Below are 15,667 nucleotides of genomic sequence, written 5' to 3'. Positions count from 1 at the left end.
AAGGAAAGGAAAGGAAAGGAAAGGAAAGGAAAGGAAAGGAAAGGAAAGGAAAGGAAAGGAAAGGAAAGGAAAGGAAAGGAAAGGAAAGGAAAGGAAAGGAAAAAAAGGAAAGGAAACGAAAGGAAAGGAAAGGAAAGGAAGAAAAAAGAGAAAAGAAGTGAAGGGATCCTTGTTGCATTGACTGGAAAGTTCAATACCCAGCACTGAGCCTCATGACTCAGAGGAGTTTGGAGTGAGTATTACAAAGACCAAAGCGCCAAGAAATCCCAAGATTCAATGTATAATCCTGTCATTTACAAAGAAGAGCTTGTGGGCTGGTTTGCTGGGAATGGATTAAAGCATGATTACATTAATTTTTCCCCTCCCTTTTCAAGGCTACAGATGCATCTTCTTTTATACATCTCTTTTTCTATGTCACTTCTTGTGTGTCACTTAGTGTCACCTAGGCCTTTAATCTGTCTGGAAAGAAATATGACAAAACTGAAGGGACCAAGAAGCCATTGTGAAAGTGGGAAAAAAGTATAAGCAAAAGCACAGCAACCAGAGCTTTAATGATGAGTGGTTTTTACCTCTTTCTCCCCTTAAAATTTTTGTAGCCTGATGACTGACAGTAATAGTTGTTTGAACAGGTATTAGTTTTTTTCTAAGGTTTTTAGTCCAAATTTCCCTCATCCTTTAAGTGTGCTGGAATGGGAACCAGTATGTTTCACCCTGGGGTGATAAAGAAAACTCGAAATGCCAAGTGCCCGACACAGTCTTGCTGCCCCTATGAAATGAGTGTGAAAAAGAGAGAAGGTTGAGTTTTTCTGGTTTTGGTAGGTTTTTTTGCATGAGCCCTTTTTTGCAAATTGTGTGAAGTACTGCCACTGCATAGTATTTGAGCTTTTATTTGGGAGTTTTTAATTTGGTTTTCTGTTTCCCCCCCCAAGATGGCAGTGACAATTTGATCTTGCCACCTTTTGATATTTCTGTGCTTGGTAGGCTCAGTGCTTTGCCACCCCTCAGTCCAGGGATGTGCAAGGGGACTTCAGGACTTGCTGGAGTTGGGGGGAAAAGACCACACCAGCACCCTGCATTTCCCACTCGACCCTTTGCATCATGGTGCTTTTACTCTCTTTGGTGATATCTGAGAAGACAGCATGCATTTGGGGAGGTTAAAGCTGGTGTTCACGGCCTTCGGCTTCCAAACCAAGTTTTGAAATACTGGTTATGAACCTGGAGCTTTCTAGGTTGCATGTTTTTGCTTCTGTTTTTTGTGTCCAAGTTCTTGCATAAAAAAGAAATGGCCGCAAGGAAATGCTTGGCCTTTCAAAGCAAACGCTTCTTACAGACAGAAAGAAAGAAAACACATGCAGATGAACCCTAAATGTGTCTGTTCCTCCTCCCACTTCCAATTCCTCATAATTTTGGATCCTGACTCATGATTTTGAAATGTCTCTTTGATCCATTGCTCTTATTCTATGTAATGTGGCCAGGGCTGTCCCTACAGCCAGAGAGACTATTGATTAGGCCAGTGCAATTGCTTTTTGAAAGCACACTGAGCCCAGTAAAGGATTTTTGTTGAAAGTGAAGTTTTGGATGTTGTTCAAAGCCTCTCCTGGAAGACTGCCCACTCACATGGTCCAACCTACCTGTGATATCCCAGCCAAGCCACCTGTCTGTAAGTAGCAAGGGTGAGGACAACAAACTTATCCTTTTTGTTAATAAAATTGTTTTTCTGTGTATATGATAAAACTAGTCATTTGCTGTGATAACTGTCATCTTTCAACTAGAAAACATGACAATGTCCCAGCCCTCTGGATTATCTGTTATCCAGCAAAACAGCCCAATGAGCAAGCGTATCAGCTCTTATTAATCTTTCCATAAAATTAAAGAAATTATGGAGCTTAAGGCAGTCACTAATGAATCAATTTTAATTTATGGGCTGAAATAAAATCCTCATTAAGGCTGACAAACTATAGCCTCAGGTAAACATGAAGCATTTCTACTGCAGACTTAAATGAGTTCTGCGCTGGATGTCACGGCTTCTGTCAGAAGAGCAGGAGGGTCAGGGGTCCCATGTCACATCAGAGGAGGCAGCATCTTAGAGAAAGTAAATGCAGTGGTCTAGTCCTTAGGAGGTCTCTTTCTGGCACGCAAAAGCATAAAAATCAAAGACTAATTATATTTCTCTCTCTCTCTCTTTCTTTTTTTTTTCCTTTAAACAAACAAGCAGATAATTTGCCCCACAGAACTGCTGTTTGCTAAGTGTTTTTGCATCCCCAAAACACACAAAAGTTGTACATAGAGGTGCTTCTACCATGAAAGTGGAGGCAAATGTGGGTTTCCACGTACGCACAAATCAGTCACCCATGAATGCGAGTCGTATGTGCCACAGGGAAAGCATCTTGCAGGGCCTAACCTGTGTGTGTGTGTGCTCTTAACCTGAAAGATGCTTACTGCAGCAGACAGGGTCACTTCCTTCTCTGTACAATTATATGGCAAGAACCTCAGTGAGAACAATGTTTGCTTTTGGAAAAAATACATCATCTCAGGAGATGCATCCATGCTAGGCAAAATGATTGAATAAAACTTAGCCATTTATAACTAATGAAAGTGGTTTTAGACAGCTTATTTCGTGATTTTTTTTTTTTTCCAGTCAAGTGTTGCAGTTTCTAATCTTTGCTTTGTATTAAACAGCTTTATTCAAGGTGACTGTTTTTGTGGGAACACTTTATAAATATTTTGTAAAACATATTTGTTATGTCTGCTATAAAATACACAATTATTATTTTTGCCACAAATGTTGTTGGTTTAGTCTCTGTATTTTGTTTGGTGGAGATGCTGGTATTTAAGGTTAGTTGAGATCACTGTGATGGAGTTTGAGTTTCAAGAATTAGAGGACCATTCACCTGTAATATTTTTTAAAAAATCTTCTTCTGGGTTTGGTTTTAAAGAAATACCTGCTGGTGCCGTAAGAAGTGCTTGTAGGGGAAGGGGTTGTGCCACTATGCTTCTTCCCTTTTGGCAATAAGCTGATGAAGACATTGGTGTTTGCCATCAGCCTTTGCGCACTCTCTGGAGAGCTTCCCTAGCTGATGCTGAAGTCCTGGCTTCTGCATCTTCACTCCTGTTGATGCTGGAGGGGTCGTTCAATGTCTTGACCTGTCCTGCTGTCTGGACTGTTTTCTGACTCTCTTTTTTCTTGCTTTTCAGATGCAGTAATCGGACCCAATGTGCAGTTGTCGCTGGCCCTGATGTGTTTCCAGACCCTTGCCCTGGGACATACAAGTACCTGGAAGTGCAGTATGAATGTGTCCCTTACAGTATGTATCTTGATGTATTTGCATTTGTTTCTTTAATAGAGATCTGATTTACTGAGGAGACTGGGCCAGCCTTGAGCCTGTCTCTCGTTGCCCGAGGGCAAGTAAATGCTCAGTGACAAACCACGTGCATTATATGAGACTGAGCTGATAAGATATGAAAAATTGTCCTCTGTGCAAGGTTTGTGCTTAGGTTAAAAATATCCTAATAGTGCCCCATGTTTCCTTGTTGTACAGTGTAACAGTGACATACCACCTTTTGGAAAACACTTGAGAAGCCACGTTAGTGAAAGCAGACCAGAAGAATGAAGCACTATTGCTAGCTTAGTTTCTCTTTCCAAAGTTTTATGCTTGTAATCATATATCAGTGTGCTTCGACCAACCTATGTCCATGTAGTTGGTGACACTTCCTAAGTGCCTTAAATACAGTATTGTATTGCCAAGGAGGTAGGAAGCTAATGTCTTGGGAAATTTGATGTTTGATGGTAGAAAATAATAATTTATAAGCTTCCAAGGTTAAGAAGGCAAATTACAGGCAAGCCATTTAACCTGTATTTTTGAGGGTAGAAAGATACTCATCTGGGATTACAGCAATATGCATCGAACAGGAAATGTCAGAGCTACAAAAAGTTAAGTGTACCTCAGAATTTGCTTTCTGTAGAAACCAAATTTGTTAGACGCAGTTACAGTCCTACTGTCAGAAATGGCATACCTCAAAAAAGACATAACAACAGTAATACTACTTTTTGTTAGCAGTTGTAAAGGGCTGAGCGGTGAATAACAGTACTATTTCTAGGTTTTCATTTTGAGTAGGCCAAAGCTCCTAGCACACCTCTCAAAATAATAAAGCAGGTACAGGAATGGACACTTTCAAGCCACAGAGTTGTATTGAGAGAGCAGCAGGAGACTTCAATTTGCTGAAACCCAGGATTTGGCTCGAGGACTAAAAGAGGATCTTCTTCGTCGCCTCCAGCACAGGCTGCAGGAGAGCAAGCGTGGCTGAGAAATGACAGGCATGCTATCCAGAGGGGAAGCAAGAACTTACAGCCCCTCGGGTGGTCCCCATCCCTCATGCAGGAGGTGGCCGCCTGCCTGTTGCCATGACATGGAAAGGCTGTGTGGGGTTTTGCTTGTCGTGAAACTACAAGGTGAGGGATGCAGCTAAGACCACCTCTCTGAGCAAGGGGGACCCTTTCTGCTGAGAGACTCTGTCTCTCTGCTGGTGGGGGGCTCAGTGTATCCATATTTGATTTTTCTAAACAAAAATGTGAAGCTTCTAAATGGAGTGACGGAATATTTTTTATGGGATGAGGTATTAAACCCATGGAAAGAGTGACATCAGGGTTTTAGGGTCTGCCCTAGTGAGCTCATACCAAATTACCAGTTTGGAGTTATTCCACTCTAAATGAGGTTTTTCATTTTACAAATGACACTGTGAGTGGGGAGGGTGAGGGGAGATCGGTTTCCACTTATCATAGCAGGTTGTATTTCCTTGTGATTCGTGATTTGCATGAGGTATGCCATTCCCTCCTGAGACTGGGCTGGTAAAGCAATAGTCATTACCTAGAACCCCTCCGTAGCCTTTGTTGCATATAAAACAAAGAGGAATAGCGGTGCCTTGTGAGAAAGGTAATATGTGAATATTATGCCCCGAGGTGTTAGTTGGCCCTGTGTATAAGATGTAAAATGAGTCTTGTGAGAGGTTGCTCAGTACCAAATGTACAGTAAGGATTGAGTATGTTTTAATGATCTGAACGTGGGGAGGAAAACAACAATGACAACAAGCCATGCTGCCTTTGCAATTAAGTTAGTAGCTTTGACGGCTGTTTCCTCCATTTGTTTATGATTCAAATATAGTGCATCTGTGAGTAGAGTTATGGGGGGAGAAACGAGGGGCGAGCATGTTGTAAAATAGGATCCCATCTCCTGGGCTTGTTGTTCTGCATTGCCTAGGAAACTTTGGGTGAAATCTTCATGCGTTGTTATTCAGTGTATTACCACGGAAGTTGTTTGTGTTCAGGCAAACTGTGTCCCTTCATCTGCAGATGTGGAGTGGGAAACCTAGGACTCCTTTTATTCTTCTCCTACCTCGGTCTCTGCCTGGCTTTACTGCCTCCATTTCTTCCCTCTGATGAAAATGGTCAGCTCAGCTTTGCAGATGTTACTTGCCTGGGCCCCAGGGGTGCCCCATGAGTGAAAGCCATCCAAGCGATGGGGAAGGTGTCAGCTCTGGTCAGCAAGGGTATGGTTGGACCAAAGCTATGCCTGGTGGATGAAATCTGTTTCTCCCTCAATGCCCTTGGTGATGCTTCTGCTGTTTGCTGTGCATCAGTTGGTCACCTCACATTCTTGTCACCAAGCCCACGTGCTTCAGCCGCTCTTGCCGAATTTGGGCTGTTGCCCAAGTCCTTTCAGGTCCAGCTTTCTTAGCTTAGCTACCCACACCCAGCCACCTTGCATGATGCTTCGCTGGAGGAGGGGAGTGGGCTCTACAGGCTCCCCAGTGCTTCTCACTGCTGGGGAAAACCCTTGGCCGCTGACATTTCCTCGGTAGCTTTGTGCACCGAGCTCTCGGTGAATGGTGGTGTCTGCCAAATGGCCATCTCCTAAAGAAATACAGCAGTTGCATAACAAAGGAATTAATATTTCAGCAGGCACTTGTACTTGTGTGCAATTCCAGCTTGCTTTGTCTGGTTGCATGGGCTACTCCTTACGGTTTCAAATTATTCCTTATGGACAGAGAGAGACAGTTTACCGAAGCGCTGGCTCAGCAGCAAAGGGGGAGTGTGTGTGTGTCTCAAGAGAGTAGCGTTTAGGAGTCATCTTTAACAGATGTTGTTAGGACTGACCTTAGGTGCTTATGCTCAATATAGTGCTAGTGTATACGCTCCCTCGGAGAAAAATTACGGAAGATTTAAAACTCCATTGGGTAGCCTGCTCCTCTTGCAATTTTATTTATTTATTTATTTAATTCTTCCACCACTAACTCATATCATTTTCAAGAGGAAAGCAGCCCCCTTTCCTCTCAGGAGGGGGAAAAACAAACCTCTTCTAACTTCAGTAGCTCATATATTTTAAAATGTCCTTTATATTACCCTCCACACCGCATTCCTGTGTGTTCACTAGAGATGCCCCTGACAAGGAAAGTTTCATGAGGCTGCAGCTACTCTTGACATGTGGGGAAGACAACAGATGATTATGCAGATAGCCCAGTCCTCTCCTTATTTTCCTGACCCTGTAGTCAGTTTATGTGATGACAGATGCTGTCTACAAAAATGGACAGTCATTCCAAGGACCACTGGCCTTTTTTTTGTTGCCCTCTGACAATGAAAAGCAAGTGAAAAGCAAGTGATTTCAGCAGGTGAAAAGATACCAGGACTAATTTGGCAGGCTTCAGTGGCATCGATTGTCCTATTTTTCTGGTATCAGAAAAAGTTACAAAATTAATTTTGTGTTTCTCAAAGCAGGCCTTGGCATGTGGTGTTTATTTCTCTGACATCTGCTTTAAATACTGCCCCTTCTGAAATACTGAAATTACTACTCCAATTTTCTTAAATTGAATGTTCTTTTAATCATTACTGACCCAGAGAGGTTTTCTGTGGTTTTCTGTTAAGTATGTACTACTGCAGACCTGCAGTTTGCTGTTGCCAGAGCTGTGGACACATGGCACGTTGCGGAGAGATGTCTGAAACTGCATTTTAGGCTGCGTTACACTGTGTGTAAGTATGAGAAACCTCACTTTGCAAGGGCTCCTTTGATCCAGTACTCTGTTGTTGTTTCCTAGTGCATCCCTTCCCTCTTCCCTTCTCCCTTTAGGGAACAGTGTTAAATGGGTAATGGGAACAGCAGTGGTAGAGGTGGTTTTGTGAAGCTAGATCAACACTCTCATTGCAGAAACACTTCAGTATCTTCTTCTGGTGCTTGTACAGTCCTGTTGTCATGGTGCCAGTACATGTAGGAGTGTAATTTCTCTTATTTCATCTTTGCAATGTGCTAAGGGACTTCCCATTTTACTCTTGAGCCAGCACAGAAAGCAGATGAGCCGTTTGTCCAATGCTGTACACGAGACTGGTGACAAGCAAGAGTCCAGTTTTGCAAGACCAGTGGGGGTGGGAGAGCTGCTGAGCTAGTTATCATTGTAAGCAGCCAGATTTTCTATTGATAATCTGATAAATCTGAACCAGCGTGTTGGTTTTCCCTATGCAAATACACCTTTGTATGCATGTAACACTTTACAGCTCAAACCATCCGTGTTTTAGTAGTCCTTCATGTATTTCTGAGATGGATGAAAAGAAAGAACAACCCACTCCAGGCTGACGAGCCTCCTTCCCTTCCCTCTCCTGAGCACCCATGCTCTGTGGACCGCGGCAGCAGTGATGCCCTTCATGGGTGATACCCCAAGTCAGAACAGGGGCAGATTTTCCAACATGTAACTATCTCCCACTGGCTTTGACTGAAATTTAAGGATTGTCTGCATTTAGATTTTATTTCGGTTTCGAAAAAGGTGCGAGTTGAAAGCCCAGAGGTATTTTGGAGTGCTTTTTCTGTTCATTTCCCCCTAGAGACAACCATTCAGGCTCCCAAGGATCCAGTGTGGTGTTGGAAAGAGGATTTAGCTAGCTGAGTCAAATTTACTTTCAGTTTTTCCTAAGCTCTCAATTCCCTTAGGTTCTAGGTTTTGGAGTACACAGAATAACTTGTGCACTGTTGTTCTTAAGAAACATTCTGGTTTTTAATAAAGACTTGGAAATTTTAAGGTGTAGGGCAGGACAAAGTGGAGAAAAGATAGGGGCTCAACGAGGACAAGCCCATTGCTGCATTGATGGAAAGGATGGCAGCAGCAGGAGGGAGCAAAATGGGTGCCTTGAGCATGGCATATCCCACTGTGATGATGATAACTTGCTTCATACCCAGGTAACAAGTCCATCAGCTTTTAATATTGGGAAGATCTATTCAAAGGGCTGTTTCCTGCAAGGGAAAAATGTTCGTGGCTTCCGAGGAAGGATGAATCGTCCTTCCTTTCTGTTCTTCTGGGTAAACAGGCTAACAAATGTTATGAAGGCACCAAATATCATTGGTGCTTACAGAGATTTTCCTGCTTCTTTAATGCTAACAAGGGGAAGGAAAACAATGCTTGAGCATGGTTCATCTTCTCTTTTCTTAAGATTTTTTTCTTTTTAAACCTGGAACCTGAAATCACATTTCCCAGTCGCTGTATTGATGGAAGGAAAGGTCATTTCTGCTAGAAATATTCCTTTTATTGCTGACAGAAGAGTAGATGGGCTCACATATCAATAAAAGTGAGGGATGGTAAGTGTGATGTGGGAACAGAATTCAATAAAGTTTTATTGTATCACAAGTGGACTGAAGTGCATTTGAAAACATTAAATGAAGGCTCACAATATCTGCTCTGCTGGACCTTAGGGCCAGTGAATAGACAGGTAATTGAATAATGACATTTTTAAGAGAATACAAGCATGAGAAAGCAAACTGATATTTTCATTGCTCCAAGATTGCTGGTGGAAAGGGAAAGAGGGGGGAGAAGCTGGGTGAAAATTGCAATCTGAAAACAATTTAATGAGGCCACTTTTTCCCAAGAATATGGTTCTTAATTATTTCGGGAGTGTTGTAAGACCATTATGTGGCCTCCAGGCTTTCCCTGTGTGCATTTGCTTGCCACCTTCCCTAACGGTTGAGAAGCAGTGTTTGCCCACTGAGAGCAGTGCTGTGTTTTGTTAAACAAATGGACTTGCAGCTTCTCCAGTTTTCTTTCACTCTGGGTTTTTGTTTTTTTTTCTTTTTTATCTTTTTTCCAAAGAGAACTTTGTCCCCTGGGGCCCGCTGGTGAAAAAGGCAAGTGTTCCCAAGGACTTAAACCCACCTCTTGTGCTTTGGTCAGTAATGAGTGAATTGCACCCTAAAGCCAGGTGTCCTTTGTTTTATTTAGTTAAATAAATTATTTGTGTGCATGGGCTAGGAACAATAATTTAAGAGAAAACAAACAAACAAACAAACAAAACCCCACAAGACCTAACTACCCATTATGATTATTTCTGAGCAAAGAATCTTTATTTTGTATCCTGCTGACAAATTGCCTTTCTTCCAAGGCATACAATTTCCTGGGCATTGCGGCCAAAAAAACCCTTTTTTGTATTCACTGAAATTCCCAGCTTTGCTTGTTGGTTCTTTATCCACGCAGGCAGAAATGAAGGACATGCTACTTCCCCTATCAGTCTCCTTTTGCTGTGTTTGTGGGGAGAGTGCACCTATACAACAGCCAGTTGGAAAGCACCCTTAATTAAAATAACATGATTGTCGTGGTTTAACCCCAGACAGCAACTAAGCACCACGTAGCCACTCACTCACTCCCCCCCCACCCAGTGGGATGGGGGAGACAATCGGGAAAAAGAAGCAAAACCCACGGGTTGAGATAAGAACAGTTTAATAGAACAGAAAAGAAGAAACGAATAATGATAATGATAACACTAATAAAATGACAACAGCAATAATGAAAGGATTGGAATGTACAAATGATGCGCAGTGCAATTGCTCACCACCCGCCGACTGGCACCCAGCAAGTCCCCCAGCGGCGATTCCCCGCCCCCACTTCCCAGTTCCTATACTAGATGGGACGTCCCATGGTATGGAATACCCTGTTGGCCAGTTTGGGTCAGGTGCCCTGGCTGTGTCCTGTGCCAACTTCTTGTGCCAACAGCTTTCTCGCTGGCTGGGCATGAGAAGCTGAAAAATCCTTGACATTAGTCTAAACACTACTAGCAACAACTGAAAACATCGGTGTTATCAACATTCTTCTCATACTGAACTCAAAACATAGCACCGTACCAGCTACTAGGAAGACAGTTAACTCTATCCCAGCTGAAACTAGGACATGATATTTTGGGGCTTTGCGAACCTGGAGGCTGAACTATCCGCATAGGCATATGCATAGTTTTCAAGAAGGGGCAGAGAACTAAGTGCTGAGAGCTGGGGGAAATAAAGTTGTTTGAAAACTTGAAAGTAGCCTGAGATGAGGGAAAAAGGATGTTTTTGTGAGACATGGTGAAATATATGACAACATGGTTCATTTTTGAACCTGAAATGAGTTTGGTTTAAATTAAAGGAACAAGGTGATTTCGGGTGTGTGTGCCTGTAATGCATACTGGTTTAAAGGTCTGCTGTCAGCAGGAGCACTATGTTTTTTCTTGTGAGGAGAAGTTAGATAAATGTTAGGCAATCTCCATAGTATGAAGGCCACCACTACCTGTTCCATCTATAATTTCCAGCATGCTACTGTGAAAAGCCAGCTCCTGCTGGTTCCTGTCATCTTGGTCCTTTCCTCTAGGTTGTGGGACACTTCTTCATGTCTCCCACTTGTGCCAGTATGAGCCCTTGCGTGAAAAGTAATCTTTCCTTTTCTCTGTTTCTCTCAGATGAGTGTTTAGCTGATCACCTCCTGAACTGGCCCATCACTCCCCAGTCGCAGGCTTAACATATTTAAATGCCTTTATTCACTGATGCATTCGGTATTTACACCGTGTGTTGGTTCTGAAAATCGTATCTCCATGCACAACAGGTTGCGCTCCCATGTATCTTTAAGTTGCACATGCTCTCTTTATCAGAAAAGTCACCACAGTGCTTCTGCTTAATTGTATTAGATCTGTAACGCTGCAGGGGAAAAGAGTTGGAGTCTGTTATAGCCTGGGCCCCTATGAACTTGTCAGCTGATCGTGGGGTGTTTTATTGCAGATTTGCTGTCAAAGTTGGTAAGGACATAATTTGATGGACATGCATTAATACCACTTAGAAAAATAACTTGGTAGCTTACCAGCTGAACAGGTTTTTATGGAAGAGTCATCGCAGTGAGTAGATCCCAGTCGTATGAATGTTTGAGAGTCACTTCTCTGCCCATTGTATTTTAAAATTACACTCCTAATTAATCATGGAAGTGAGGTAAGCCTTAAAATGAGGTCTGACATTTAAGCTGGGCATCTACAAGCTTCGTAGTTTTGAAGATGTTGCACTCAAGCGCAGTGAAAATCAAAACGTTGCAGGAGGTGGCAGGGGAGAGTTTCATTTGCTCGCAAGTGCACAGAAAGATGCCCTACACCCCTGTATACTCCTTTTTCTCGGTCCTATTATAAGAATTTCATTACCTCCAGACCTTTTGTTTTCCATTCCGAAGAAAAATACCTTTTTGCAACATTACAAAATGGCTTTTTTTAACTGAAAGCTGAACTAACCCATTACATAATGAACTATGAGAGGAGCAGCCCGAAGTGTGCTCTACAGACAGGTGTCTGAATGGCACAGTGTTGGGCTACACAAGGTACAAATTAAACACCCGCAGTCTGAACGCCAAGTCTTAGGGCAAGAAAGGTATATTTTTATTTACTTACTTTTTTGAGGCAAATTCAAAACTTCCATTCATTTGGAAAACACTGAGCATCTTTTGGAGATGTTGGACACATTGAATGTAGGTGAGAGAAACAGCAGGAATGGTGTGATTCTTCTGGTGTGAAAGTTTGGGTATTCTAGTGATAGGTGTAATTAAGGAGATTAGTTTTTTCCCTTCCAATTAATACTTAAATATGTAGAAAGTTAAATGGGTACTGGTGACAAGTTTGAAAGGGTAAAATTCACAGACTGAAGGGAATGTGGGGGAGCATGGAAAGCATGACAGTAGTTTAATGTTGGGTTTTGTTGTGTTTTTTTTTTAAGCAAGTACAGCTGGGAGAAGGTTTCTTTCCTTCGAGAATATAAAAAGGTTTCTGTGGTAGAGCAAGAGAGGCAAAATTCACATCTCTATCCCCACCATCACCTCACGATCACAAAGTTTGCGGTGTGGAGAGCCAGACTTTAAATAAATCAAAGACTTTACTGTAGATGTGTTATGTGTTTGTCACATTTTATGTTTTTCTTGATGTAGAACCCCATCAGTTCTCCCTAGGGCCTCTATAATTGGTTTATTATGGAAACTGAAGGTGGAAAACGGTGATGAGTAGTGTAACTTATCTCATTTTATGAAGATTGTGAATATAAAGGAGTAACTTAATTCCTTGTGTGACTTTTGTGCAGCATTTATTCCTTTCCAATCTTGTCCCACAGCAGCTGAATTTTTCATGGAAAAGTGTATATTGTTGGTTTGGGTTTAGCCATTTAAAGTAGAAGTTCTTAAAATCTTTCAATCTGTTGCCTGAATGCCTTTGGCCTTTGAGTCTGAATCAAAGGTCATTAAATCACAGGGAAACTTTCTGCAGTGTCAGCAAACTTTGGGTCAGGTTCCCGGTAACCTGAGGCTATCTGAAGTCATTAGCTTTTTTCGAGAAATTCATCTTTGTCACACCCATTTCTAGCATAGTAAATAACTGATACTGTCTCAGCTAAAATGGAAATTGTAACCATTACTGGGCAGAAAGAAGAATAAAAATCTGGTGAATTCCTCAATATATTAATAAGCCACATTCCCTCCACCTTGATGTTTCTACATCCAAATAGCAGAGCATCTTTCTCATGTCTGAAATAGATTTGTGTTTGCTTAACAAAGATGTTGACAAAACTTAGCAGCCTGACCCCTGCAAACAGGCTTGTCTGGAGTACCAATGGGAAGAAACCACTGACTTTAGGTCATTTGTACCGAGCTGTATTTTTCATCTCTTTCTGACAGGTCTACTACTAGGTATTTGCCACCAGTTTGCTGTCTAAACACGATTCCGTACTTCCCAGTTGTCTCTGAACAATTATGTCGTCATTAAGAGGAATATATTTCTTTCTGTCTTTAATAACCTATTGTCTAAATTGCGCTATTATGCCAAGCACCCTCTGGAGACATTGATATGGATTTCATACATTTTATAACAGATCTTCATGGAGATAATATTTATATTTCCAGATTTTATTCCTATTATCCTTTCATTTCTCTTGCAAGAAATACTGCAAAGGTTTCTTTCATTGGTGCAAGCAGTGTAAGGAGATTAAGACCATCCTTGCCAGGTGCTATTATAAATCCACAAAAGAAATGAAATACATTTATTGGTTTTTATTCTGGCCAATGGGGAGAACAGAATATGTGTATCCAGTGGTTAAGTTGAGGATTGAAGTTCATTTCTTCTAGCACATGAGGAAAGAGGAGGGAGGGGGAAATTTGAGTGTATTAAGGCAAATCCCTTTAGTGTGTGAAATACAAAAATGCATCTTTCCAGATCTAAAAATACAACTTTGTTGAGTTTCTTTGTATTAAAAGGGCTCCCAGGAAGAGAGCCAAATGCATCTGAATGTATTACTTTTTTACTCATTTCCTCCACTTTCCTTGCTAACAACATTTCCAGTCGACTTTTAATAACAATATAGGCCTGCATGAAACCACAGTAGTAGTATGTACCTCAAACTCTAGCAAAGGAGACAGAAACACAGACTGCATAGCATTTCATTTTGGTTAGCTTCTGTCTCTGTTTCCAAAAGGAATTAAATGGGAGGAGGATTTGTGGGAGGCTAAGGCAAAGGGGCCCTCCCCAGGGCATCCTTTTCCAACAACAACAACAAAAAAAAATCAACTACAGGTTTCCTATCCCAAACCTCACCAACAAAATGACATGGCATGTCATTTACTGGGGCTGATTGACAGGCTATGCAGAAATGTTTCTAAGGGTTTTTTGGGGTGTGTCTAGCTTGGAGGGGTGGGGAGGGGCAATGACCAATTCAGATTAGGAAGGATTTATTCCAATTGATTTCACAGATGAATGTATTGCTGAGGGTCCAAACTAATCTCCTCTTCCAAAGTCTTTTTCCCCTCCATGGGTAACTTAAATGTCTAACATAGTTTTAAAAAATGTCTTAATCTCATTTATCTTTAATTTCTCTGTTCCACTCTACAGGCCCACATAAAAGGATTTACATTGGGTATTTATCCCTTCCAGTATCAAAAGCAAATTCCCTTCCATATCTCAATTTTCACTGATAATCCTCAGAGATGTATAATTTTAATTTACCTTGCAGGTGACATGTACCTGGTTTCTCTCTCTGCTTCTGTGAAGGTATTATTCAGCTGCACCTCATTAACTCTCTTTTTTTTTTTCTTTTGTGTGCGTTGAACGGTGTCTGTGAGTGAAACTATTGTCTTGTCCTTTGCTGGAGAGCACATGCTAGTTCAGCAGAGGCTGAGGCTAGCACATCACTGCGTAATCCAGCCGAGTCCTTTCTTTTTATCCCAGGAGAGGCAGTGTTGGGCCTTTGTCCCTTTTGCTTTAAAAATTAATAATTGCACATTTTTCAATTTAAGCTCTTACAAGGGCTTGCGGGACCACACAGATGCACACTCACGCACCTGAAAGCTTCCAAAACCTCAGATGTTCAGATTTGCAAAATAATGGTTCTGCTAAACAGAACAGGAGCTATTGCGCTCTGTGGGATTTTGAAAATGAGCCCATTATATTTAGGTGCCCTAATGAAAGCTAAGCTCCCCTGGAAATCTGCCTTTAATGTCTGTATATGAAACACTCTGGAGTTATTCCACTTATGTTACTATTTAAAGCAACAAATTGTGCATTCAAGTGCTATTCTGATTGCGAATTTAAAAGACAGTTCCACGTCTCTGCAGCAAAACTGAAGGGATGGGGGGAATGTGAAGTCCATGTAGCAAATGCAGACTGGGGTTTGAAAATTTGACCCTAAGGAGAAGAAAAATCAGGAAACAATGCATAGGTGATGTTGGAGATATTTATTTATTGGTAAGACTTGGCACAAACCATTGAAATTGCAAGATAAATGACTTTGATATTCTAGCCTCACTTGGGAGAGCAGAAAGGAGTGGCTAGTGGCTCTCCTCAGTATGAAATTACACTATATTGCTACTGGTGGTCTTTTTCTTATAGGCTGAAATTAGTCCTGCTTGAAGTATAATTGCATTTGTATCCTGTTGCTGCTTTGGGTATTTATACTCGGGTTGGCAGTGCCTGAAAAAAGAAAGACTGTTAGTTGATACTCAGTATAGAGCTGGAAATATGGAGGCATCAGCTATTAAAATGTAGCAGGGAAAATACAGTGGTATCTGAGTACTGCCACAGGTTTGACATGGCAGGGTTCATGTGTGGGGAGTGCCTGCAGTACATACAGGCACACCCAAGTCGGCTTTGATATGGACTAGGAGATGAGATGCAGAGGCATGAGCTGTAACACAGGAATAAATTTACCCTGTGAATATTTGTACGAGGCACAGTTGTACCTCTGGTTTCACTAGGGCTTTTCCCATGGAGACTGCTGGGACGCTTATACTTAGGCATGTGCTTAAATACTTGATGAATGTCAGCTTGCATGTTTACATTTTGTATATGCTATATGCAAATAACAGAATCCTAATTTGGGGGTCACTT

At 41.6% G+C, this 15,667-nt stretch overlaps 1 protein-coding gene across 27 annotated transcripts in view; it reads left to right on the top strand.

The window, feature by feature from the left end:
• Positions 1-15,667, top strand: part of ADGRL3 (adhesion G protein-coupled receptor L3) — a 529,386-nt gene that overhangs the window by 298,142 nt on the left and 215,577 nt on the right. For all 27 annotated transcript variants that reach the window (XM_030013851.2, XM_030013889.2, XM_030013708.2 and 24 more), the window contains one exon: positions 3,196-3,305. In XM_030013851.2, coding sequence (XP_029869711.1) covers positions 3,196-3,305 — 110 coding nt within the window. The remainder of the gene's footprint in view (positions 1-3,195; positions 3,306-15,667) is intronic.

This window comes from Aquila chrysaetos, chromosome 1 (assembly GCF_900496995.4).
Source record: "Aquila chrysaetos chrysaetos chromosome 1, bAquChr1.4, whole genome shotgun sequence".
Lineage (NCBI taxonomy): Eukaryota > Metazoa > Chordata > Aves > Accipitriformes > Accipitridae > Aquila > Aquila chrysaetos.
Note: the sequence above shows the minus strand (reverse complement) of the source record. Positions and strands in the feature narration are given on the sequence as shown.